Source organism: Fusarium phalaenopsidis, assembly GCF_050370095.1.
Source record: "Fusarium phalaenopsidis strain FUZ10S chromosome Unknown contig_32296, whole genome shotgun sequence".
NCBI lineage: Eukaryota > Fungi > Ascomycota > Sordariomycetes > Hypocreales > Nectriaceae > Fusarium > Fusarium phalaenopsidis.
The window spans coordinates 2,474,407-2,500,104 of record NW_028145408.1 but is presented as its reverse complement, the minus strand read 5'-3'; the positions used below and the strand labels follow the sequence as shown (position 1 = coordinate 2,500,104).

At 54.5% G+C, this 25,698-nt stretch overlaps 8 protein-coding genes across 8 annotated transcripts; 4 read left to right on the top strand and 4 right to left on the bottom strand.

Annotated features, from left to right (window-relative positions):
- Positions 1-332: 332 nt before the first annotated feature.
- On the top strand, positions 333-2,744 carry LRP88_06360 (lanosterol synthase ERG7; the record flags this gene model as incomplete). Its single annotated transcript, XM_083242899.1, has 3 exons — positions 333-587; positions 654-2,369; positions 2,418-2,744. 3 exons carry the CDS (start codon positions 333-335, stop codon positions 2,742-2,744), a joined length of 2,298 nt encoding a protein of 765 aa, XP_083101835.1.
- Positions 2,745-5,170: 2,426 nt separating this feature from the next.
- Positions 5,171-5,583, bottom strand: LRP88_06359 (uncharacterized protein; the record flags this gene model as incomplete). The annotated part of the gene is made up of 2 exons (XM_083242898.1): positions 5,171-5,509; positions 5,557-5,583. The coding sequence occupies 2 exons, from the start codon at positions 5,581-5,583 to the stop codon at positions 5,171-5,173; spliced, it is 366 nt and encodes a 121-aa protein (XP_083101834.1).
- Positions 5,584-7,653: 2,070 nt separating this feature from the next.
- Positions 7,654-13,054, top strand: LRP88_06358 (formin homology family protein; the record flags this gene model as incomplete). The annotated part of the gene is made up of 2 exons (XM_083242897.1): positions 7,654-11,296; positions 11,346-13,054. The coding sequence occupies 2 exons, from the start codon at positions 7,654-7,656 to the stop codon at positions 13,052-13,054; spliced, it is 5,352 nt and encodes a 1,783-aa protein (XP_083101833.1).
- A 491-nt stretch (positions 13,055-13,545) lies between these two features.
- Positions 13,546-14,277, bottom strand: LRP88_06357 (SNUT3/LISCH7 family protein; the record flags this gene model as incomplete). Its single annotated transcript, XM_083242896.1, has 2 exons — positions 13,546-13,910; positions 13,959-14,277. The coding sequence occupies 2 exons, from the start codon at positions 14,275-14,277 to the stop codon at positions 13,546-13,548; spliced, it is 684 nt and encodes a 227-aa protein (XP_083101832.1).
- A 388-nt stretch (positions 14,278-14,665) lies between these two features.
- On the top strand, positions 14,666-17,233 carry LRP88_06356 (mannosyl-oligosaccharide glucosidase; the record flags this gene model as incomplete). The annotated part of the gene is made up of 3 exons (XM_083242895.1): positions 14,666-14,897; positions 14,951-16,914; positions 16,982-17,233. 3 exons carry the CDS (start codon positions 14,666-14,668, stop codon positions 17,231-17,233), a joined length of 2,448 nt encoding a protein of 815 aa, XP_083101831.1.
- Positions 17,234-20,840: 3,607 nt separating this feature from the next.
- Positions 20,841-21,068, top strand: LRP88_06355 (uncharacterized protein; the record flags this gene model as incomplete). Its single annotated transcript, XM_083242894.1, has 1 exon — positions 20,841-21,068. The coding sequence occupies one exon, from the start codon at positions 20,841-20,843 to the stop codon at positions 21,066-21,068; it is 228 nt and encodes a 75-aa protein (XP_083101830.1).
- Positions 21,069-21,572: 504 nt separating this feature from the next.
- Positions 21,573-23,127, bottom strand: LRP88_06354 (GTP-binding protein TrmE N-terminus-domain-containing protein; the record flags this gene model as incomplete). Its single annotated transcript, XM_083242893.1, has 3 exons — positions 21,573-21,591; positions 21,666-23,001; positions 23,064-23,127. The coding sequence occupies 3 exons, from the start codon at positions 23,125-23,127 to the stop codon at positions 21,573-21,575; spliced, it is 1,419 nt and encodes a 472-aa protein (XP_083101829.1).
- Positions 23,128-23,852: 725 nt separating this feature from the next.
- LRP88_06353 (O-phospho-L-serine:2-oxoglutarate transaminase) lies at positions 23,853-25,239 on the bottom strand (the record flags this gene model as incomplete). Its single annotated transcript, XM_083242892.1, has 3 exons — positions 23,853-24,222; positions 24,273-25,068; positions 25,125-25,239. 3 exons carry the CDS (start codon positions 25,237-25,239, stop codon positions 23,853-23,855), a joined length of 1,281 nt encoding a protein of 426 aa, XP_083101828.1.
- Positions 25,240-25,698: the final 459 nt, after the last annotated feature.

Sequence of the window (25,698 nt, the reverse complement as noted above, 5' to 3'; positions counted from 1 at the left end):
GTTAAGAGCAGAGCCGCAATTTCAAGATGAAAGACGCGATGTTTCACTTCCACGTGCAGCGGTCTAGTAAACGCCGTTTAGAAGTCGGTGGGGGCAATTAGCGCTCAACAGCAGCTGCTTCAGGGCCTTGACCGCTAAAATCTGGGGTCCTCGGCAGGTACCGGACCCGGGTCCCGCGGGCGCACGTTTGCAGCGACTCCGGTTCCGTCTTGAAAGCGACAGGAGAAAAAAGCACATGCTCCGGCCAATTCATTTAATGCTCCTCCACCGCCTCTTCAATTGCTTCTCGAGAGCATCGCCAGACCTCGAGATCGCACCTGTCACTCCTCAAGATGGCAATTGTGACTGGAAGTGACGTCACGGCCGTCAAGGTCAAGTCGCGTAAGCGCGCCGCCGACTCGGAGCCGGAAGTGAAACAGGGCCAGGCATTCCCCAAGCAGCCGCGCATCGAGGCCAAGACCGACAAGACGAGATGGAGGATCAAGGACGACGACAGCAACCACACCTGGCACTACCTGGCCGACGATGAAGCCGCAAAGGAATGGCCGCAGAGCTATGCTGAGAAGTGGTACTTGAATCTACCTCTGGTACGTGCGCCCCTGAGTTTGATCTAGCTTGGTTCCCCTGTCGATGCTGATGCTGACCTCCTGCAGGATCTCCCCGAGTTGCCAAAGCCCGATAGCCCATTGGCCGCCGCGACGAATGGCCTCGAGTTCTTTGAAAAGCTTCAGCTTCCCAGCGGTCACTGGGGTTGCGAGTATGGCGGTCCCATGTTCCTCCTCCCCGGCATCGTCATCGCTTGGTACGTGACCAAGACGCCGATTCCCTCTGCGCATGCGACCGAGATCAAGAACTACCTGTCGGCACGAGCACACCCAGAGGATGGTGGCTGGGGTTTACATATTGAGGGCGAAAGCACCGTGTTTGGCACAGCGCTGAACTATACGGTTCTTCGACTGATTGGCGTGGACCCTGAGGACCCCATGATGGTGAAGGCAAGGGGCACGCTTCACAAGTTGGGAGGCGCCCTGTATGCGCCGCACTGGGCTAAGTTCTGGCTCGCCGTGTTGGGCGTGGTGGACTGGGACATTGTCAACCCTGTGCCTCCCGAGCTTTGGCTTCTCCCCGACTGGGTGCCGTTTGCCCCATGGCGGTGGTGGATTCATATCCGCATGGTGTTCCTGCCCATGGGTTACCTCTACTCCAGGAGGTGGAGCTGTGAAGAGACCGATGTGATTCGAGGGTTGAAGCAGGAGCTGTTCCCTGAGAATTATGCCAGCATCAACTGGGCCAAGCACCGAAACAGTATCACTGTCGTCGACAACTACCACCCAAAGTCATGGCTGCTCAACACAGCCAACTGGTTCTTGGCCAACATCTGGCAACCATATCTCCGACCCAACTACATCAAAGACAAGGCGGAAGCTTGGGTCAGCAAGCAGGTTGACATGGAGGATGCTAATACGGATTATGCCGACCTGGCTCCCGTCAACGCAGCCATGAATACCGTCATGTGCTACGTCCGCGACGGTCCCGGTGCGTATAGTGTGAAGAGGCATGTCGAGCGCCTCGAGGAGTTCTTGTGGGTCAAGGACGAAGGAATGCTCGCCAACGGCACCAACGGTGTGCAATGTTGGGATACGGCCTTTACGATCCAGGCCATCTTTGAAGCTGGTCTTCATAATGACGAGAGGTGGAGGCCCATGTTGCTGAAATCGCTTCATTATCTAGAGCGCCAGCAGATTCGGGAGAACTGCGTGGATCAAGACATATGCTACCGACAGCCTCGCAAGGGTGGCTGGCCATTTAGCAACAGAGACCAAGGCTACGGTGTTAGCGACTGTATCTCGGAAGCTCTCAAGGCCATCATTCTGCTCCAAAAGACAGAGGGCTTCCCCCAGGTCCTTGAAGACCAGCGCATCTTTGACGCTGTGGACACCCTGCTGCTGTATCAGAACCAAGACACGGGCGCCATGTCGTCATACGAGAGGCGCAGAGGAGGGGAGTGGATGGAGATGCTCAACGCCGCCGAGGTGTTTGGTAGAATCATGATCGAATACGACTACCCCGAGTGCACGACAGCCTGCGTGACAGCCCTGTCGCTGTTCCAGGAGCACTGGCCTGATTACCGAACTGATGAGATCAACAAGGTCATCCGAGAGGCAACCGAGTGGATCAAGACCAACCAGCGACCCGACGGCAGCTGGTATGGAAGTTGGGGCATCTGCTTCACCTACGCCTCCATGTTTGCGCTTGAAAGCATGGCACATGTTGGACAAACATATGCCACAGGGATCAACGCAAAGCGTGGATGTGATTTTCTCCTCTCCAAGCAGAGAGCCGACGGCGGATGGTCAGAAAGCTACAAGGTAAAACCCCCCCCTTAGTCAGTTGGACGTATATACTAACACACGCAGGCCTGTGAAACCATGGAATACCATGAGCACCCCTCAGGTTCCCTTGTCGTACAAACCGCATGGGCCCTGATCGGCCTCTTCGAGGCAGAATACCCCGACGTGGAGCCCCTGAAGAAGGGAATCCAGTTCATCATGGACCGGCAGCAGCCCAACGGGGAGTGGCTACAGGAGGCGATCGAGGGTGTGTTTAACAAGTCGTGCATGATCTCGTACCCCAATTACAAGTTTAGCTTCACCATCAAGGCGCTCGGCATGTTTGCAAAGAGGTTTCCAGAGGAAAAGATTGTGCCGAAGTGGGCGCAGAAGGTTAATGGGGAGAAAGCTTAGAGTATGTAGACAGATAGAGAAGAAGATGCGGGCATCTGCAGGGCTGGGGCTGTGGCCTCTTAATGATGGCAAGACTTATCAAGAGCAGGATTCATAAAAGGATATACTACCAACATTTATTAATTGGAGTCTTTTGCTGTCTTTGTTTGCGTCACTTCGTCACTGTCGAGGTCATCATGGGCTGCACCTGCAGCAAGCAACCTGACAGGGCAGGTCCGCAGGTCGCTGACGAGGAACGACGACCCTCCGTCATGATGAAACTCTTTTCTCGCAAGAAAACCATGGCTGTGGAAGCAAACTTAGAACCTGCCGTCTCGCAGGCTGAATTCTTTAACCAAATGGTCAACATCGGCGAATCTGAGACGGGGACATCCCCAACGCCTTCAGATCTGGAGGAAGTGCAGTCTACCCACACAGGCGAAATCACCCCCGTCGTACTACGTTCACAGCTCGATGTGGTTAAAGACAATGAACCGCCAGACGAACAGCCAGAAGATGCAATTCCAGCAGAAGAGCCCCCAGCAGAAGAACTTTCAACAGATGAGATTCTAGAAGAGTAGCCTTCTTCTGAGAACCCTCCCGTCGATCCACGTATCCGCCTCGTCACCGAGCGTCCCACCTTGGGATCCCCGATACCTCCAAGTGACTTGCCATCCATTGGCGAAGAACGAGCGAAGCCCCGATCTCAGCACTGCCAGTCTACACCAGAAAGAGGCGAGCCCAGGCCTGAGGAAATACAGCCCTCACCAAGACAAGGCGAACATCGATCTGAGGGTAGACGGCCTCCATCAGAACAAGCCAAGCCGGACAACCGATCGCCAAAGTTGCGCTTTCCAGCGGTTGGGCCCGATGGCTGTGCTTTCTGCGGGAAACTGTACATCAAGGTTCCTCCGGCCACAGAGGCTGAGGACTTTGGCGAGGGTATGGAGGTCAAGGCCTACCTCCCCTGTGGCCACACATTTGGTCACAGATGCCTCAACCGCTACATGCAAGCTCTAAAGCATGGAGGGACGCAGTCGGGGGAGACACAGCCAGCAGAGACGCAGCCAAGACGGTGTTGCCCATGGGGCAATTGCATCCCCCTACGACACAGGTGTGGACATACGTGCACTCCACAAAGAACACTCGCTACGCCTTTCAGTCCTATTCGTATCAATACTCTTAAAAACTCGCCTGTCCTGAGAGAATTCTGCGAATTCTGCCTATCAGACGAAGGCTATTCCATCTGTCAGCGGATCGGAAAACACAGAAAAAGAAGACTACGCCACTTGGAGAGGAGCGTGTCGTCTTCATTTTTGAAGAGGCCGTTCCACAAGGCCAGCATGAAGTATTTCCAAAAACGCCAGAGAAAGGAGGAAGAGAATCTCGACAAGGCATTTCTGGCCCATGAGCACAGCAGAGCCAGAGACTTTTACAACCAATGGCTCATAGAGTCGAGACGATCGCAAGAACACCGCACCCGGACTTCCTCAAGGAACAGTCAAACTCAAAGAGGCAAGACTAAGAAACAACCGCGTCAAGACGATCAACCCTGCGATAACCGACTTCAAGAAGTCCAGTCAGGAGGAACCCAGGAACAGGATAGCCAGATCCCAGACTACCCGCGTCGAACCAGTATCGTTTCGAACTTACCCGGGGACAGCCAACCTGGACACAACCAAACAGGATTGCTTAAGGAGAGCGAGCCATCAACTCACCGCCGAAGCAGCCCCACACTACCAGACCTTGAGACGCTTGAAAAGAGGGCGAGAGAAAGGAGAACTCTGGAGGAGATGGGGTCAGTTAAAGAGCCGGAAGATGTCGTGAGAAGGATCAAGTTCAAAAAAAGAGACAAGGGAAAAGTAAAAGAAAAGATGGTCGAGGACTTGGAGGAAGTTGGGGAAGCAGAGCAGACTTCAAAAGGAGACAAGAGCAAAGGAGGGGAAAAGGCCGTCGACTACGACGAACCCATGCCCAGAAGGTCCAAAAGGGCCACCAGCTTCTAGGCTGGAGGAGTTGGTTGGAGGAAGTGGTTGCATTTGGAGTTTTGGCTTCCCAGCGATATGATTACAGCAGAATGTGTATCAAGTGAGAAGCATGCGTCGCATAACAAGTTATGATGATAGGGCGTTAGGTAGAGGAAAATTCAGCGTTAATTTCATGATCGCCGGTTGGATCGGTTTTCTGATGGTGTAGCATTAGATGGCTCAGTCATTCATGACTGAAAGAGTACTTTGAATAGTTGTTTTGAATCATGTTCTAGCGTCAAGACCTAACATTATTCCTAGCAAGCCGGTCTGACTCTTCATCACTATCATCTCTGAACCCTTCTTCGAGGCTATAGCAAGTTTCCAGTCAGCAACAGCGTAAACAAAACATGCAAAAAGGAGCCATTGAACCTAATGGGACGTCTTCACATGGTGATTCCACGCATGCGATCAAAATACTCACTCTCTGCTCAATCGTCTGGTATTATCCGGCCGTGCCGCGCGAGTGTCGGCCTCCATCTGACGCCAGGTAGCATCGTCGACGTGGCCAAGTTCCTCTCCGTCCTCGTCATCTAAGCCATCCTCGGATCCAGTATCGGACGCAAATGGAGCATTGCGATTCGAGCGCCAGGCAGAGATGCGCGAGGTTATGCGATCGCGCAGGGACAAGGTCTGCGACGAGAGGGAGTCGAGGGGGAGGTATTGACTGTAGCGGGCGTAGCGGCGCCAGAGGGGAATCAAGACGTATGTGGAAAGAAGGAATAGGATAAGCGAGACGACAGCGGGAACGGCGAGCGTCTGTTTGCGTCAGCGACCGAGTGTCATGGTCATGATATGCGGCGCACCTTGATCACGGACGTGCTGGCGCCCATGGTTGCGTCTGCTCGCGTGGCTCTACCAAAGATAGCGCGACGGTGTAAGAATTGCGTCGCCGCAAACAATCACGGCGCTTGAGATGCAAGCAGAAGGAACCTAGGTTGGAGAAAGGGCCACGATGCCGCTCCAACGGGGGGGATTTGGCATACAAAGTAGAAGCCGAACGCGGCCGGACTGAGGTCAGGTCGGGTTGGACGAGGCTACTACAGTGAAGACGTGGCGTCGGGGTCGGGTTGTTCATCATGCACAAGCCACAGGCCGTGACGACGCCGACGCACCCGCTAAAGGGGGGGAGCCGCCTCCGGCAGTCTAAATCTACAAGGGGACCATGAGAAAGCGGGCCGTCTAGAAACGTCTGGGGGGGAGGATGCGATGGATGGATGGATGTGTTTTTCTGGGATACTGGAATGGAGTGTTTAAGACAACCGACCTCGCTAAAGGATGGAGAGTGGGAGGACCGGGAAACTTGTCTTTTGTAGCGAGGGAGGAGAATTTTGTATCCAATTCAGCAACTGCCTGTGTCGCATGGATTTGATTATGAGTGAATCGCTACATCAGCAAATAAGAGTTGCGTTGCACAACAGCAGGCCGCCCAGCCTGTGACCAGCTGCCCAAAATAGCCAACCATGGATTGGATTACATGAACGCTCTCAGGAGAACTCTAGCGTAGTTACTCTGCATCTCTTCTCGAACCCTAGCACAAATAAGATACCGTGAGCCGGGACAGCTGTGGAGGTTTTGGTCCCCGAGCCGAGTCTTGCTTGCTTGCTTGTCTAAGCCAACTTGCATCCAATCCATCCGTCAGACTCCACTTGAATACGGTTCACCATGACCACCGTCAGCGATGGGAAGCCACGCGACACGATCCTTGGAGTTGACGGGCTGGCACAAGACAAAAGTGGTGGTGTCCTTTTTTTTTTCACAAGTCGGTCCTGCTGAGGGGCTCTTGGGCGTTCTTTGGGCCTCCAACTCGTCCAGGGGTTAGGTTGTAGATGGGTCCCGTAGGTCGCCTTTCACCCGCAAACTGCCTCCATATCTTGCAACTGAAATGCCAGAGAAAACGGCCCTGTTTGCGCCACAAATGTCTGTCAAACCTTGAACTGCAACCCTAGAAACCGTCGATCCCAGCAATCCGGTTCTCTCAAGAGTGAATTCTTTCGCCAGGTAGACGTCGGGCGGCGCGTCCTCATATCCAGTGTCCACTTCCCCTGATAGATGGCCCTGGTTCCAATGAGAGGCCCCCCTCTTCAGCGCCCAGTCAGCGACCGCCTTCAGCGCTCCAAGCGGCGGCTAGCCAATATTCGGTCCCATCATCCCCATAAACCCATAAGCCAATCCGCATTAATCTTGGCTGTGACCCTGGCCTCGACTTGAGAGCCAGAGCCAGCAGATCCCTGATCATAGACGACCAAACCAAACCACAAAGACCACACCGAACCATCCCAGTCCTTTTACCTCTCCAGTTCTTACGTGCTACGTGCGGCATCCGCTCCTTATTGCATTGCACGCACCCGACTTGGCCTACGACCCGGCAGCTTCGTTGCAGCACCACCTACTCGACTCGACCCGTCTCGTCTCGTTGAGACAACACCGCTTCAGCCCGGGAGCCGCATTGTCTCGCCCTCCCTATCCCTCTCAATCCTCCCGCAGCCCACGGCGAATCCGACTCGACATCCCACACTGCCGCGACCGATCGGGGTTTCAAAAACCACCAAGCCCTCCACTCAACGCCGATTCGATTTCGAGGTTCAACCCCTCCCCTCAAAACCAAAACTCGGACCTCCCATCGCCCGTTACTTAAGTTGCTTGATTGTTGCGTCCCCGCGGACTGCGACGTCGTGCCCCCCATGAAGCGAGCGGCCCTGGGCCAGCACATCGCCTTGTTCACGTGTTTCAACTGGTAGTCGTCGCCGCGCTCGAATTTCGTTGCTTTCAGTCGCCGCCGTTTCTCAGATTCCCCTTCCTTTACCGTTGCGATATCGACACCGTCATCGACCGGCAACAAACACGATCGCGAGTAAAGACTCCGCTTCCACCTCCGCCGCGGTTACGACCGCTCCACCGCCATGTCGTCCGCCGACAAGTCGAGGCAGTCCTCTGGCGGACGGTCCATCTTCTCCCGGAGTAAGCACAAGGACAAGCGCTACACGGAGGAGTCCAGATACCCTTCAGACGACGCCGCCAGCTTCCGGTCATCGAGGCACAGACGGGAGTCGTCGGCGGTCTCGATTGATCGCCCCGGCTCCCCCGATGGAGGCATCAACCAGATGGCCGGTGTGATAACCTCTATCCCCTACGACAGCGTGCCCAACGGCTCACGTTCACCGATACCCGTCGAATACCTACCCAAAGGCGAGCAGATGCCGGTGCGCCGCGAGCCTCTTCCACACCACCTAAACAAGAACGGCATGGACTTTCACCAATACCCCAGCTGGGACCAGACGAGTCAGTCTGGTGCGTACTCCCCTGGGCGTCAGCAGCAGCCTCCTTCAGGCTACAACAACAACGTTACTATGGCTTCCAAGGGGGGGCAAGCCCAATATCAACAATGGGGCCCTCCCCCGAGGGGAAGTTCAGCCAGCTCTATTAACCAACCACATATCCCCCGTTACGATTCGTACATGTCTTCCACAGCCCGGGGCTCGGCCGACAACCTCAGCGTCTTCTCAGGTACTGCAGACCATCATGATGTCAGGATATCGCGCTCACCAAATCCAGCAATGCCTAGTGCGTCCTCGCAGAGCTCCTATGCCGCCTCACACTACTCGAACCGCGACTCGCACCGAATCACCAAATTCCCATCCCCAGGTCCTGCTACCAGTCCCGTCGGAGAATCACAAGGCGGCCAATTCTACTTTCCAAAGCCAGATGATGATAATGTGGTCGAGCAGATGTTCCTCCAGCTAATGCAGAAGCGAGGATGGCACAACCTGCCCGAGCAGGCCAGGAGGCAGATGATGGCATATCCAGCTCAGAAGAAGTGGACACTTCTCTATCAAGATCGACTCACCGAGTGGCAGGGCGAGCAGAAACGCCGACAGACAGCGCGACCGAACCAATATGCGGCTCCCGATATCACCACCTACTCGGATGAGGAGGGAACACCCGAATGGTACGTCCGGCGTGTTATGGAGGATCGACTCGACACCAAGGGCATGGGCAGTCTGGAGGTCAACCTGCGAACCCAACAGATCGGCTGGGTTAAGAGATTCGTCGAATGCCAGGGACAGGTCGCCCTGATGACCTTGCTGCTTAAGATCAACCGCAAGACAGCAACGGGGCCTGCCCAGGACAATACCCGGATCGACAAGAACCTGGACCGCGAGTACGATATTATCAAGTGTGTCAAGGCGCTCATGAACAACAAGTTTGGAGCCGACGATGCCTTGATTCACCAGAAAGTCATAGTCGCCCTCGCCACCTCGCTCATTTCTCCTCGTCTCACCACACGAAAACTGGTCAGCGAAATCATTACTTTCCTGTGTACCTGGGGAGAGAATGCCGAAGGCCACCTCAAGGTCATTCAGGCCCTGGACGAAGTCAAGTCACAGTCTGGAGAAAATGGTCGGTTCGACGCCTGGATGCGCTTGGTGGAGGTTACTATCGATGGCCGTGGCAAAATGGGTAGCTTGGTCGGCGCGAGCGAAGAGCTGAGGACTGGCGGTATTGGCATGGAGAACCTGCTCATGGAATATGCCGTTGCGACTCTCATGCTCGTCAACATGATTATCGACTCTCCGGAGAAGGACTTGGAGTTGAGGATCCATATCCGGGCTCAGTTTACAGCATGTGGTATCAAGCGCATCTTGACCAAGATGGAGGGCTTCCAATATGACCTCCTGGACAAGCAGATCGAGCGCTTCCGGACAAACGAAGCCATTGACTATGAGGATATGCTCGAGCGAGAGAACAGCAGCATCAAGGACAACGTCGAGGCCGAAGTCAAGGATCTGACAGATCCCGTTCAGATCGCCGATGCCATTCAGCAGCGTCTTTATGGCACCAAGACGCAAGATTACTTCGTCTCAGCTCTTCAACATCTGCTTCTCATTCGCGCTAACGATGGCGAAGAGCGTCTACGTATGTTCCAGCTGGTTGATTCCATGCTGAGCTACGTTGCCATGGATCGGCGGTTGCCGAACATGGACCTGAAGCAGAGTCTGAACTTTACTGTCCAGAGTCTGCTCGACAAGCTACACACGGACTCGGAGGCCAGACAAGCACAGGATGAATCTCTTGAATCGCGGCAGATTGCCGAGGCGGCTATGGCCGAGCGTGATGAGATGAAGGCGAGACTCGAGTTAGGAGCTGATGGACTTGTTGCCAAGCTACAAAGGCAGTTGGAGGAGCAGTCTCGATTTATTGATGCTCAAAAGCGACAGGCGGACGGACTCAAGGCCGAGCTGGATAGCATGCAAACTATGCGAGCCAAGGAAGCCCAGCGGTACGAGTTAGAAACGAGAGAATTATATCTCATGCTTCGAGACGCCCAGGATATCGCTGCTTCCAAGTCGGTCAAGCCCACCGCCAGCGCCAAATCAGCGACTGGTGCGCCTGGAGCAGCTGGTGAGGCGGACGTTTCTCGCATGCAAGGCATTCTGGACCGTGATCGCCTCATGGAGCGGCTTCAGATGCAGATTGAGCGTCAGAAGACGCAGTACAAGCTTGAAGGCCGTGTCTGGGGAGACGCTGTTGGGCCTTCAGACCGACTTCGAGCCCTCCGTGAAGAGATGGACGGCAGACCTTCGACGCCCCCTGGCGGTGGAACGCCACCTAGGGACTTTACCAACAGTGTTTTGGGTAGCATTCGCCGTAACACCAAGATCCCTCGCAAGCCTATTAGAAGATCGGATGGCGAGGTGATTGATGAGGGTGATGAGACCGAGGACGAGGACGGTGTTGTCTTCGAGAAGCCTAGGATTATTGAGATGAAGCGGCCGACTATTGACCCCAAGCAGCAAGCTGGTCTCCTTGGTGAGATTGGCTCCAAGGTCAAGAAGTACGATGCCAGCGATTCTGAGGATGACAACACTGCTACTGGCCCCTCTCACCCAAGCATGGAGACCTCATCGCCTATTACGCCTCCTGCCGAGGGTGATGCTCCGAAGATCGAAGTTACGGGTGCCGGCCCCCCTCCGCCTCCACCGCCGCCTCCTCCACCCATGCCCGGCCAAATACCCGGAGCTCCGCCACCTCCACCACCTCCTCCGCCTCCGCCCATGCCGGGTCAGATGCCGGGAGCTCCGCCGCCGCCACCTCCCCCTCCACCACTGCCGGGCATGCTATCACCAGCATCGGCCGCTGGACCTCCTCCGCCCCCTCCTCCTCCCCCAATGCCTGGCACCCCAGGTATGCCGCCACCTCCGCCTCCCCCGATGCCTGGTGGTGCCATGTCTGGACACTTCTTGTCGAGGCAGCCCGCATTTGCACCCGCTCCAGGCATTGGTCTACCCGTCGTTCGTCCCAAGAAGAAGCTCAAGGCTCTGCATTGGGACAAGGTCGACGCCCCTGAGACCAGTCACTGGGCAGCCCACACTCCCTCTGCTGAAGCCCGAGAGGAGAAGTACCAGGAGCTCAGCAAGAAGGGCATTCTGGACGAGGTTGAAAAGTTGTTCTTGGCCAAGGAGATCAAGAAGATTGGCGTTGGAAGCGGCTCTAAGAAGGATGATAAGAAGCAAATCATTTCTTCTGATCTTCGAAAGGCTTATGGTGAGTCTCTTGCGCATATACCGGCGATCCGAATACTGACAAGATGTAGAAATTGCCTTTGCCAAGTTTTCTCAGCATTCTGTAGAAAAGGTTGTACAGATGATCATTCACTGCGACACGGAGATTCTGGACAACCCTGTCGTCATGGACTTTTTGCAAAAGGACGACTTGTGCAACATCCCCGACAACACATCCAAGCAAATGGCGCCATACAGCAAGGACTGGACAGGCCCCGAAGCCAAGAGCCAGACCCGCGAACAAGATCCTGCAGAGCTCACACGCCAAGATCAGTTGTACCTTTACACTGCATTTGAGCTACACCATTACTGGAAGAGCCGAATGAGGGCTCTTGCTCTTACTAGAAGCTTTGAGCAAGAGTACGACGAGATCAATGAGAAGGTCAGACAAGTTGTCACGGTTTCAGAGTCCCTCCGTGATTCCGTTTCTCTCATGAACGTTCTCGGTCTCATTCTGGATATCGGTAACTACATGAACGACGCCAACAAGCAGGCCCGCGGTTTCAAGCTGAGCTCCCTGGCCAGACTGGGTATGGTCAAGGATGATAAGAATCAGTCGACACTGGCCGATCTGGTGGAGCGCATTGTGCGAAACCAGTATCCCGAGTGGGAGGGCTTCGCCGATGATATCAACGGTGTCATGACAGCGCAGAAGATCAACATCGAGCAGCTTCAGACGGATTGCAAGAAGTACATTGACAACATTCGAAACATCCAGATGTCACTGGACAGCGGCAACCTGAGCGACCCCAAGAAGTTCCACCCCGAGGACCGAGTCAGCCAAGTTGTCCAGCGAATCATGAAGGATGCCCGGAGGAAGGCTGAGCAGATGGAGCTGTACCTGGAGGAGATGATGAAGACATACAAGGATATCATGGTGTTCTACGGCGAAGACCCGGCCGATGATGGTGCACGGAGAGACTTCTTTGCCAAGCTGGCATTGTTCGTGGGCGAATGGAAGAAGTCGCGAGAGAAGAACGTCCAGATGGAGGAGACGAGGAAGCGCAACGAGGCTTCAATGAAGCGGAAGCACGCTCAACTCAAGATCAACAATACGGGCACCGAGGGTGGCCCAACATCACCGTCCAACACGGGCGCCATGGACTCGCTGTTGGAAAAGCTGCGTGCAGCCGCGCCCCAGACTCGGGATCAGAGAGACCGAAGACGGCGAGCACGACTCAAGGACAGGCACCAAGTTCGGGTCGCATCAGGGCAGAAGATACCAGATCTCAACGAGATACCCGAGGCGGAGGCTTCTCTGAAGAACAAGGAGCCTGCTATCGACGAGGATGGATCTACGCTCAGCCCTGGCGTATCATCACCTCGTGAGGGTGGAGATGATGTCGCGGACCGAGCTGCGGCTCTGCTCCAAGGCATGCGTGGTGGAGACGGGGCAGACGAGAACGACCCTGAGAGGAGAGAGAGTCTTCGAAAGGCGAGAAGGCAAACAGCTGAGGAAGAGAGGAGGTTAAGAAGGAGACGGAGAGAGAAGATGAATGCAAGTCACACGGACGATCTCAAGGAAGACCCCAAGGAAGAGTCCAAAGAGGAACCACCAAAAGAAGAACCAAAGGAGGAAATCAAGGAGGAACCAAAGGCAGAAGCCAAGGAAGAGGTTAAAGAGGAGGCCAAGCCGGAACAAGTACCCGTCGAGGACGACGTGCCAACACCTACAGCGGCGACGGCCAGCGAAGCCCAAGCCCCGGCAGCAGCGGCGGCTGAGGAAGGGGAAAAGGCATGACACGGGAAAGGAGAGGACGAGAAGGGAGTTGCTTGAATCGAGATGCATATCACGGTGTTGGGACCTGTTTCTCGGGAGGGGAGGGACCGCGATGGTATGTATTGCACGCGCTATACGTAATGTCTACACTAGTACATACAGCGGAAGAGTTGTTTCAAGACAGGTTGGAAGCTTTAAAGTCATTCTGTGATGTCTTGTATCTGCTCGTGATGTTGCGACTGATGGCTTCTTTTGGAGACGTTATTGATGAAAATAAGGTCTTGGTTATACCCGCCATCTTGAGATTGACATGGTACTCGTTGTGTCACTGAAGGCTTGTCTACAAAGCAATGTCTTATTTTCAACATGGGCATTTATACTTGAGTTATTGCCATGTCCTACCAACGCCAATCTGAGTATGCAGTCTCGTACACTCAACACCTCACAACGGATATCGTAAAATTCATAATGACCCCCCCCAAAAAAAAAACACCATCCTTTTTTTCCTTTCCTCATCGCGAAGGGCTCAGCGGCCGGTTGAATCCACCCTGCCGGTTCATGTACTGCCGATACTCGGACTTCTTCTCCTTGCTCACACCTCCAACATTGTTGCCCGCCACCTTTTTGTTCTTTGTCGTTCCGAACCCTCCAAAGCCCATCATGGCTTGCATGGCCGCCATGTCGTCGTCCTCGGCGTCCATCTCGTCTCCCTCGGGGGCGTCGTCGCGGCGCGGAGGGGACTTTTTGGAGACGTTGAAGGACATGTTGGGGTTTGGTTCGCGCTTGATGTTGTTGTCGGGGCGGGTACGGGTTGGGAGGGATGTTGTGTCGTGGGAGGGGCTGCGGGTGCTTGGGGATGCGGAGCGACGGGATTTGACTGGATACGTTAGTGGAAAGTGTTGATGAGAAGAGGGGAGTTGCATACCTCGTCTATCTCCGTCATCATCACGACGATACCGAGGTCCATCATCATCATCTCTCCGTCGATCCCTTCTATCATCATGATATCGTGAACCCCTCTCCCTGGGTCGGTTCCTATCGCCGTCGCGATCTCTATGCCTTCTGTCCGGAGACCTCGAGCGGTCCCTGTATCCACGCCTCTCCCGCGATCTAGATCTGTATCCTCTCCGGTCGCGGTCGTTGTCCCTGTCTCGATCGCGTGGGCCTCCGCGCCTGTCGCGACGGTCGGATTCGTCCCACATCTGGCGGCTGTCTGGCCGACGGCTTCGTCGGGGGTCGCCCATGGTGTATTCGTGGTGAGTTCACTTGGATTTACGACGTTCTGGTGTGAATGTTGTGAGGATAGAGTCGTCAAGATGAAGAGTGCAAAGTTAAAGGCATCAATCTGGGGGAGGCTGAGAAGAAACCGTCAAGAGTGGAGTCACACATGGGGCTGGTTAGACAGTGGCGGTGGCTGGTGATTTCCGCTCATTGGTCAGAGCTCTCCACCGCCAAGACCGAGCTTCAGCCTTGCGTCGTCATATCAAACCCCAGCTCCAACGTGTTCTCTAGAGGCTCTCACGTCAAGCGCACCGGATGCCGCAGCACAATTTCTTTTAGCGTCATTTACGTTGATTTACTGCCCAATATTGAATCTCTGATACTTGAAAAATAAGAGTTTCACCCTCCACCATGGTGAGAATAGCCCAATGGGTGTCGGCGGCGGCACTCGTGCTGGGCGCCTCAGCCACCGATGAGGCCTCCTCGGTGCTCACCACAGAGATTGGCCGCCAAAACAACCAGAGCCTCTTCTGGGGCCCGTACAAGTCCAACCTCTACTTTGGCGTGCGACCCAGGACGCCAGATGCGTTGTGGACGGGCCTCATGTGGGGGAAGGTTGACGACTTTAGGGACATTCAGAACGGTATGCAGGAAGCGGGCCGTTGTGGGAGTTTCATGACTAATTTTTGGTTGTAGGTTTCCGGTATACCTGTGAGCAAGGGGAGGATATTCATGGCTACGGGTGGGATGAGTATGATGCTCGCATTGGAGGCGTGCAGTCTATTCATGATGAGGGCAACAAGATTGATCTCACCACAACGTTTGTCAAGATCCCCGGTGGCAACCACGGAGGCAGCTGGGCTGCCAGGATCAAGGGCGAGTTGAGGGCTGATGCTCCCAAGAACACCAAGACCATGCTATTCTACTACATCGCCCAGGACGGAGAGGGCGAGCTCGAGGCTGAGGGCGAGGGTGACGAGTTTGGATTCAACGGAGACGTTAGCTTCAAGGGCAACTCCAAGACGCTGGGTGACTACAAGCTCCTAATCACCAAGGGGAAGGGAAAGCACCCAAAGAAGGGCCACAAACTGCTCGAGGACCGCCACGGAGACACGACTCTCGTCATGAGCTCTGATGCCACCCCTGAGATTAGCTGGCAGGGCAAGGCGGTTGTCTTCAAGCACCTCCAAGACGCCGTCAAGCCTGTCCAGGAGAACGCCGACCAGACTGATCCCCCTCCCCCATGGCAAGTCTACCGTATCGACCACAAGCCAGGCAAGGGCAACGTGCAGATTGTCGAAAAGACGTTTGAGGGTCCCTTTGAGTTTGACGTCATCTTCTCGTCTGGCTCTTCTGGGGAGGAGTACACCTCTGCCGACGTCACCGAGCAGATCACCAAGGTCTCCGAGACCTTCAAGGAGCGATTCGCGAAGACTTTTGAGCTCAAGGCGCCCTTCAAGGGTGAAAAGTACCGCAAGTTTGGCAAGAGCATGTTCTCCAACCTGGTTGGCGGCATCGGATACTTCCACGGCCACCAGATCATCGACCGATCTTATGCGCCTGAATACGAGGAGGAGAATGAAGGATTCTGGGAGGAGGCTGCCGAGGCCATGGCGCGTAAGAAGCAGGACCTCGAGGGCCCGTACGAGCTCTTCACCAGCGTCCCATCTCGCCCATTCTTCCCCCGCGGCTTCCTATGGGATGAGGGTTTCCATCTCATCCCCATCGCGGACTGGGATATGGATCTTACCCTTGAGATTGTCAAGAGCTGGTACAACACCATGGACGACGACGGCTGGATTGCTCGTGAGCAGATCCTTGGACACGAGGCCCGTAGCAAGGTCCCGGCTGAGTTCCAAGTCCAGTATCCCCACTATGCCAACCCCCCGACGCTGTTCCTCATCATTGAGGGCTTCATGGAGCGCCTTCGCGCGGCCAATGGCACTCAGCCTGCCGAGAAGGAGCAGATCATTGGTGCCGACCCCCTGCAGACGGCCCATCTTGACAACCTTGAGATCGGTGAAAGCTACCTGCGAAAGTTGTATCCTCTCCTCCGACGCCAGTATGACTGGTTCCGCAAGACGCAGCGCGGTGATATCAAGAGCTACGACCGTGAGGCGTACTCAACCAAGGAGGCATACCGTTGGAGGGGCCGCACCGAGGCACACATCCTTACCAGCGGCCTGGATGACTACCCGCGGGCCCAGCCTCCTCACCCGGGTGAGCTTCATGTCGATCTCATGTCCTGGGTCGGCCTCATGACAAAGTCCTTGATGAACATTGCCGACGCCCTCGGCATGGCTGAGGATGTGGACGAGTACAGGAAGACCCTGGTAGCTATCGAGCACAACCTCAATGATCTTCACTGGTCCGAAGAGCAGGGCTGCTACTGCGATGCGACGATCGACGAATACGAGGAGCACACCCTCGTATGCCACAAGGGATACATTTCCTTGTTCCCCTTCCTCGTCGGCCTCATGAAGCCGGACGACCCCAAGCTCGGCAAGATCTTGGATCTCATTGGCGACGAGGATCACCTCTTCAGCCCCCACGGAATCCGCAGCCTGAGCAAGCAGGACGAGCTCTACGGCACCAAGGAGAACTACTGGCGCAGCCCCGTGTGGATGCCCATCAACTACCTCGCCGTGTCTCAGCTACGCGTAAGCCATTCCTCCCGCCGTAACGTGCCATCTGATATAGTTTACTAATCTCGATTTTGCTTGCTAGAACGTTGCCACGCAGGAAGGGCCCTACAGGGCCAAGGCCAAGGATCTCTTCTCGCGGCTGCGCAAGAACCTTGTCGACACGGTGTACAAGAGCTGGGAGGAGACGGGCTTCGCGTGGGAGCAGTACAACCCGGATACGGGGGCCGGGCAGCGGACGCAGCATTTCACCGGATGGACCAGCCTGGTGGTCAAGATCATGGCTATGGAGGACCCCAGTGACCAGGGAGCCGCCCCTGTGCGGGACGAGCTGTGAGACTTTGGGGGGGAGGCGGGAACGTGGCCGTGTAAGGCTGACCGTGGCATCCCTTGGGAACGGGGTGTGTATATGGTAGACGATAGATGTCAAAGCCAAGACTACGAGTGCTGATTAGCCACAAGGCACAGCATCAAACATTCCAGCGGCGGCTCGCTCCGCACCCCTGAACCATGTGACATGCTGGGGGCTTTTGGGGGGATGGATGTGATGGAAATAAGCTGCCCGTTTAGGCAAGCCCAGAGACAGTCGGCAGTTGTGCATGTCTCACTCGAGATGAGATGCGTGTGGCATCCCACTCCCCCAGGCATCCTGCGCAGATCGATGCTCTGATGGTTGCAGATCGGCGACTCTGATCTCGCCGACGCCCTTGATCGACAGGCTGTCAAGAGTCCTTGGGTCGAGGCTCCAAGGACTGTTAGTGGAACTCTGTTGAAGACGGCCCGAGTTATGGATGATGGGATCAAACGTCAGCGGCATCATATCAACGGGGAAAACGGCTCTGCATGATGGTCATGGTCATGATGATGATGAGTGAGGACAATATCATAGGCATGCAGGTACTTTGAACTTGGCGATTCCAGCTCCGGGTCTGGAACGGTCAGCCGGTGGAGGACATATAATGTAAGCCTGCGAATTCGACCGTTCCTGGATACTGTGCCGAAGCTAAAGGGATCTTCAGAAAGAAAGGTTCCTGGGACGTTGTCGATGATGGACGTCAAAGGTGCGCTAGTGGTGCTATTCTCGACTCGGGGGGCGGCTGATTGGCGCAAGCGAAAGCATTCCAAACGCCCTTCCGCTCGGGGGATGCTAGCCGGCGCTGGGAATCCTTCCCGAGACAAGGGGCTTGCTCTTGTTCGTCTAGTCGAAGCCAAGCGAAACCAACATCAGACGCCGCCGCTGAGCAGACAGACGCCAGGTTCCTAGAGATCTGGCGTGTCTCAGAGGCAGCCCGGCTGACAGGAGAGCGAGGGTTCGCGGGTGGTACGGCGTATGGGTATTGGGGGGGGCGTGCCAGGGTCGCAAGGCTGACTTGGGAAGAACGCCTCGTGGTTCGTGACGGGGTGCTTAGCGTTGAAAGAGGAAAAGTGGTTGAAACAATCTTGCCCATCTGTTTGGTTGAAGCCTTTTGGGGGGGCTGTGCAAAAGGGCGGGCAGCCAGGACTTGTGGTCCTATCATCATGTCAGGTAGACGCGCTTGTCGGCCAATAAGAAGAGGTCTGTCTATTTTTAAGGCGCTTAGCCATGTGCTAGCGACGAAGCGGGTCATTTGCGAGTTTGTGGCTGGGCGGCGCATGGGGCTTTTGCGAGTGCTGGAATGCCTTGAACTGATGATTTTTTTGGTGAAAGAAGGAAACAATACAATGTCAAGCTGTGATTGGAATTGTAGATTTGCTCGTACATGCACAAGTACGTGTTTTGCAAGAGCAGTGCTGCCTGAGACATGGCACCACGGTTGTCTCTTGGCGGTTGACTCGCAACAGCCGCGCAGCATGGCCCCCTTCGGTGGCCCGGCCAATTACAGGCGGTACCATAGATCTCGGTCAGCATCGACCAGACCCCGGTCAGGATAATCGGGATAAGGGGCGGGAGGTGAGAACATCCGGGCAGGACATGGATGGCTTGGACACTAAGGTCCAAGGGGCCCATGGCACCGGGAGGCCCGTGATGACTACTGGTTGGTCCCCGAGATAGGAAGTGTGAGAGTGAAGGGCATCTGCCACACGGGAAGATGAAGAGCCGGATCCAATGGTGGCATCAGACTCGGCCGAGAGTTCTTGGACTTGTCATGCCGAGAAAGGACACGAACTGCGGAAAGATGACTAGACTAGATTGTCACAGCAAGTGACGTTTCATTACAGTAACCCCCCACGGATTGACGTTGCCGAGAGAGAGAAGAGTAAAAAAGAATGCCTCGTAATCAGAGACAAAAGGTACCAAGACTTATCTGCGGCTGACTGTTCTTGACGTCTCGTTTTTGCGAGCCGGATGACTCACCTGGCTAAATAATTGGGGATGATATCCGAAAAAGAGATATGCAAGTCAAGGAACCGCCGTATTATGACTCGGCGATCATGTTTAACATCCAAAGTGGAAATCCGGGGCAGACTTTCGGTTGCGGGTATCCAAAAGGCGGGAATCCGTTTCGGTGGATCACGGGCTTGGCCGATGCAATGCACGCCAAACGGTCAGAGTCGTTACTCACCTCACGCACGTCGTCATGGGCCTTTGTTTTCAGGCTGCAGTTGAGCCATCTGACGAATGAGATTCAACAAGCTGCACTCAAAGGGGAACATTTGCTTCGTTTAATTTCTTTGCTTTTCCTTTATTGTTGGAAATACACCATACGAAGAACTTCCAAGACATTTTGGATACGACGTTGATTTGAAAACACGAGGCAACGAATGGCGCTCGGTTATTCCTAAAATCAACAACGTTCAAAATTCCAAATCGGCCGCGCGCTCGCTCGCCTTGTCTTTGAAATGAAGAAGGAGGTTTACAAATGTTAGATATCACATGCCCCCTCTTGGTTGATGACGTCGTCTTTGAAATGGGGGGAAGCACTGCGTAATGTGCGACGGAGCCAGTTCCAGATTGCTGGGACGTTACAATACATGGGCGATGATAAGTGTGTGTGTGTGTGTGTATTGCCGTTTAGGGAGAAATCGAGCGCAAATTGGCGATCGTATTTTTCGCGTATACACCTCCGTGATACGGCCGTCAATCAGGATCCTTCACTCTCTTCTTCCCATCTATTCCCCGGCGGCTTGAAGCCTGCTCCGTTTGGTACAAGGATCAGGGGCTAATTTGAGGCTGTGGCTGATGGGCATTGTCCCTGCCACGCCTCCCGTAAGCAGGCAACTCTCTCTCTGTCATTACACACCCGGCAACGGTCCCCCGGCGGTGGCTGAACCACACACCCTCCAGAAGGCTGACTCGGAAGGGGTACGGTACATTTGTTTCCCTTTTCCTTGACTCCCGAGTCGTCGCTTGTTCTTCCTCAGCCCTACGACGGTTTCTGACCACTCACGGCTCCGAGGCGACCCCTGTCAGCTCGGCGACATGGCGCAGCTAGGGGTCCCTGCTCTCTTGTTTCTGTGTCTGTCTTCTCTCTGATGACCGCTTCCGTCAGAAAAGGCAGAGCAGGGTGGGAACTTTGTTGCTTAGTTTGGAAGCCCGTGGTGGAGATGTCGGTTTTCCGTGCGTTGATCGCCGGCCGGTGAGAGTGTGTGGGCGGCGCATTTGCCTAGGGGAAGAGTCGAGTCTACAGACACACGATTAGGCGTCAGCCGCTTTCCATGGTCTTGGGATGGAACCGCAGCAGCAGCAGCGATGTATACCCAGTACATATGACGACGCCTCTTTTTTCGTAGAGGACCATTTCTATATAACCTCGTGGCCTCCTCCAGAGTTGTTGTTCGAAATCATCATCATCATCAACAGCTTCACTCATCAAGCATCCACTTACACATAAACTTAATACCACACTCACCACAACTACAACTACAACTACAACCACACTCACAACAACTACAACACTCACAACCACATTTACAACCACATCATCCAACTCTTCATTCTACACAACAACCTCACAACAAATACAATGGCTGCCTTCACTCTCACCTTTGCTCCCACCACCCGCTCCTTCGGCCGATCCGGCTACAACAAGGACGGTGACGACGACTCCAATGGACGCAGCGGCCGATCCGGCTACAACGGTCCTCAGGGCGCCGATTTTGGCCGCTCTGGCTACAACGGCCCCAGCGACGACGACGAGGAGGGCAACAAGGGCCGCTCAGGTTACAATGGTCCCAATGACGACGACGAGTAAATCTCGTTCTCTCTCTCTCTCTCTCTCTCTTTCAACTCCCTATACAAGGACCAGCGCAAGCATGCATAGACGGGCGTTCAACTGAAGCATTTTCAACCAGCATTGGGACGGAGTTTTCGGGCATTTTTCTGCTTCTTTTTTCCATGGCATCATAATTCTGGATACAGCATAGCGAAGGATTCATTTGGCAAGACAAAGACGGAATCTCAAAGCATGGCGCAGCATTACATCGGGCGGAAAGCGAAAAACTAGCATCTCTCCTTCATACTTGCTTTTTCTTTTCTCTCTATTTCATTCCTTTTCGATTCTTGCTATGGCGATTGGATAACCCTGGTGGTCGGTTCGCTCCTTTTTTAGACATTAGCATTTTGTCTCCTTCTCTTCATCAAATCTGCATAGGGCGGCGTTTTTTTATTAGATCGGGAGATATAGAATTTTGTCTGAGATAGAGCAACATTGTTCGCATTTTTACCAACTTCCTTGTTCCTCGTCAGCTTCCTTCGCTCATTTACCAACACAGAACCTAGCAGAGTCACGAGTCAGCATCCTCATCTCCTATAATCATGCAAACATAGCCTCCTCCTCGTCAGAACTTACTTCTCGAAAATAACCCCAAGCACATCCTCCACATCCCCAAACTCCCCGCGCCCCGTGATCCGGGCCAGGCAGTCCGCAGCGTATCGGAGGTACTCGGCCGCGAGCACCGTGTCCGCATCCATGCCCTCCTCCTCCGGCGTAGCCTCGGCCATGAAGTCTTCTAGGTGGCCCCGGCACTTGACCAGGAGTTGCCGCTGCCGCTCCGTGACCCCTAGCAGATCCTGGAGATCGACGGGCATGGATGTCATCGTCTCAAAGGACCCCACGAGCTGGTTCATCACCGCTTGGACGCCGCCTGGGTCCTTGCTCTCCGATCCCAACGTCTGAGCCTCCTTACACGAGATGGACACGAGCTCAGCCGCCGCTAGTTTGGGGGCCTTTCCAGAGATGGTCCGACGGAATTCCTCGACGAGCTTCTCAAACTGCTCAGCGCCAACCGCGTCCCGCTTGTTCACGACAATAAGACAATCCTCGGCCCCCGCAGCCAAGTCCAGAGTTTCCTCATCGTACTGCAGAAATGATCCTCCAGGACCATCTTCAACCGACGCCAGCACGATGACCAGGTCCGAATCCATGGCCTTTTGCTTCGCTCGCCGGATTCCCTCCTCTTCCACGGCCCCAATTGCGCCACCGCCAGCCCCGTTGATCGTCCCAGAGCCGTTGGACCGAAATCCTGCCGTGTCCGCGAACGAACATAAATAGCCACGGATGTCCAGGCTGGCCTCGATGATGTCGCGGGTCGTGCCAGCCTCCCCGGACACGATGGATGCCTCCCGTCCGACGATGAGGTTCATGAGGGACGACTTTCCGACGTTGGGCGGCCCCAGCAGCGCGATTCGGATCCCATTCCTCAGGAGCTCGCTCCGCTGGCTTCCCTGCTCATGCAGCTCGATGCTGTGTAGCATCCTTGCAACCTGAGTCGTTACATTGTGCAGCAAGTCTGCCTGGGACTCATCAAAGTGCTGATCTTCGGAAAAGTCGATCAGCGCCTCAATCTCCCCTCGCGCGAGTAGCAGCTGTTCCCTCCACGCCTCGTATTGACGACCCAGCGCTCCCGAGTTGCCGCGTACAGCCGCACGACGCTGCTGCTCCGTCTCTGCGGCGAGCGTGTCGCTCAGGGATTCAATCTGAGCAAGGTCGAGCCGGTCGTTGAAGAAGGCGCGCTTGGTGAACTCGCCAGGCTCGGCGTATCGGATACGCTGGGCTGTGCAGCATCGTGGGATCGCGGATAGCACTGCCTTGACGGTAGCCGCTCCGCCATGGACATGTAATTCTAGGACATCTTCGCCCGTTACCGTCTTTGGGTTGGGGAAGTAAAGGATGAGGGCTTCCGAGTCTAGAACAATGGGTCCATCTCTGGCAGGCTTTGGGTCATAAAGAGATCTCACAGTTGCATACCTTGGCTTTGGTAGCGGCTTTGACGGGCACAGTTCCTTGTAAATCTAGATGTTCGAGTTAGCATGGGTGTTGGATGAGGCATTTAAGACTACTTACTTCAAGACACGATGGGCCTGATATGCGAATCACAGCAATGCCAGCTCGGCCCTGAGCGGTCGACAGGGCATATATGGTGTCGTCTACAGCCGGGAGTCTAGCCGTATCATCGGATTTATGAGTATGCCATGACTTCTGCGAGAAGGCTCTCGATAACCTGGTGCCGGGGCAGGGTTGTGGTGATAATGTGGGATGAAATCGGCAGCTTGTGGCTGCAACTGGGAATCGTGAGGCTGTCTGGGCGCAATTGAGTCTCCTCAGACGGAGACTGCGCCTGAGCATGAGCGAGAATGAGATCTAGAAGGTTAAATGAGTTACTGGAGTATTAAAACGAAGCAAGACATTGGGTGTTCAAATGGTTGCTGTTGATGAGAATGATAAATCTTGAGGTGTTTTGCGGGACGGCAACTTTTCACAGTGCACGAGACCTGAGGCCGAGACGTTACAGCGGCCCAGCCCGCTATAGCACAATCAAGCAAATGAAGCACTCTTATCCCCAAACCAGAATCTACAGGAGCGTAATCGTGTGTTTAAATTTTACTTTGATTTACTATTTGTATCCTATGCCTGATAAATGTGCTAAATATGTTGAATTTAGCACCCATTTTAGGTTGACTGCCTTTCCCTTCATCCTCGTTTCACATCCACATCTTTCACCTACCCTATAACCTCATTCACCTATGTCAAAACCACTCAAGAAGAAGCAAAAGTCTCAATGAACTTGGCAAGCTTCTCAGCGCCCTCCAGGGGAATCGAGTTGTAGTTGCTGGCACGAATACCGCCGACGCTGCGGTGTCCCTTGAGACCAGTCAGACCCAGGCTGGTGGCCTCCTTCAGGAAGGTCTTCTCAGTCGCATCAGTGTCGCCGTTCTTGGTGACGCGGAAGCAGATGTTCATCCTTGAGCGGACAGACTTGTCCGGGACAATTTTGTACACGCCGGGGTGGGCCTCGAGAGCAGCATAGATGAGGTCGGCCTTCTTGACGGCCACGGCCTCCTGGCCGTCAACCTTGTTGGAATAAGTGCGGAGCAGCTTCTTGAGAACCTGACCAGCAATGTAGACACTAAATTCGAGTCAGCTAAGTAATTGGCTCAGTTTTCACCGAATACTCACTCAAAGATGTTTAGGGTGTTGTAGAGACTGTTGTTCTTGGCAATGGTTTCGTACTGGAAGATGATGGGAGGGATAGGAAGACCGAGTCTCCTGAGAAGAGGAGCAGGAGGCTGAGAGGTCTGGGGAGGGAGGAGGTTCTTCTTGATGATCACAACAGTGACACCAGTGCAGCCGAGGTTCTTCTGGGCTCCGAAGAAGATGACGGAGTAGTTCTTGACAGGAATTCGTCGAGAGAGGATGTTGGACGACATGTCGGCCACCACGATAGGGCCATTGCCATCAGGTCCGGGAGTCAGAGACTTGGGGAAGGCGGGGAACTCGACGCCATCGACAGTCTCGTTGTCGCAGTAGTAGACCAGAGCAGCATCCTTGGAGATGCTCCAGGTGCTCTCATCAGGGATCTTGCCATACTTGCCATCGTTGACCTTGCGAGCATCGGCAACAATGTTGACGTGCTCAGGACCAAGGAGTCGCTTAGCCTCTTCGGAAGCCTTCTGCGACCAGCCGCCAGTGACGATGTAATCCACCTTGAGCTCCTTGTCGACGGCATTTCGGAGCTCCTGCTCCACAAGAGGGTCGTCCTCGGGCTTGTTGAGGGAGGCGACGATCTGGGCCTTCTTCTTGGTCACCCACGCACCAACAAGGTTGTACATGGTGGCGGAGAACTCTCCGGTACCGCCACCCTGCATGAAGAGAACCTCATAGTCCTCGGGGATGTCGAGATAGGAGGCAAGGTCCGCCTTGGCCTCGTTGAGGATGTTGGCGGCTAGCTCAGAACGATGCGAATGTTCAGAAACTGAGTAGGTATTAGCGATAAAATAGGTGAAATAACATTATATCTCAGCTTATTACTTCCGAGGCCAGTCCCATTGTAGTCAAGCAATGCCTGCGCGGCAGTCTCAAGCACGTCAGTAGGTAAAGCCGCTGGGCCGGCACCAAAGTAGGTAATTTCAGATCTGGAAGGCATTGTTGGTTGGTTGCAGAAGAAGCGTGAATGAAGACGTGAAGATGTAAGGGAGCGGAAAAGATGGAGTTTTGTCAAAAAGTCAAGCTCGCCAAAAGGTACAGTGAGTCATCCAATAGGAAAAGACCTCACGGAAGATGCTCAACGGGTGACTCTAAGCGGTTAATCGAGTGATATCAAAGGTTGCGAAAAGAGGAGTGAGGCCACGCCAAGATTTTCACTTTGGAATCTTTCCTTCTGTCTCTTACACTGCGCAATTATTAGTCAAGGGAGAAATGCCGTTGGTAAACTGCAGTCTTTATTCGCTGGGCCTCTGCCGGTTCAATTGACTCCGCACCCGGGGCGTCGAGAGCGTGGGATGTCCCAAGGCCGGCCTCGGAGGAGGCGCTTTGGGGGGTTTTAACCAAGCAATCAGAGTCATTGATATTGATACATTTTTTATACAAGAGGATGAATTGTGAG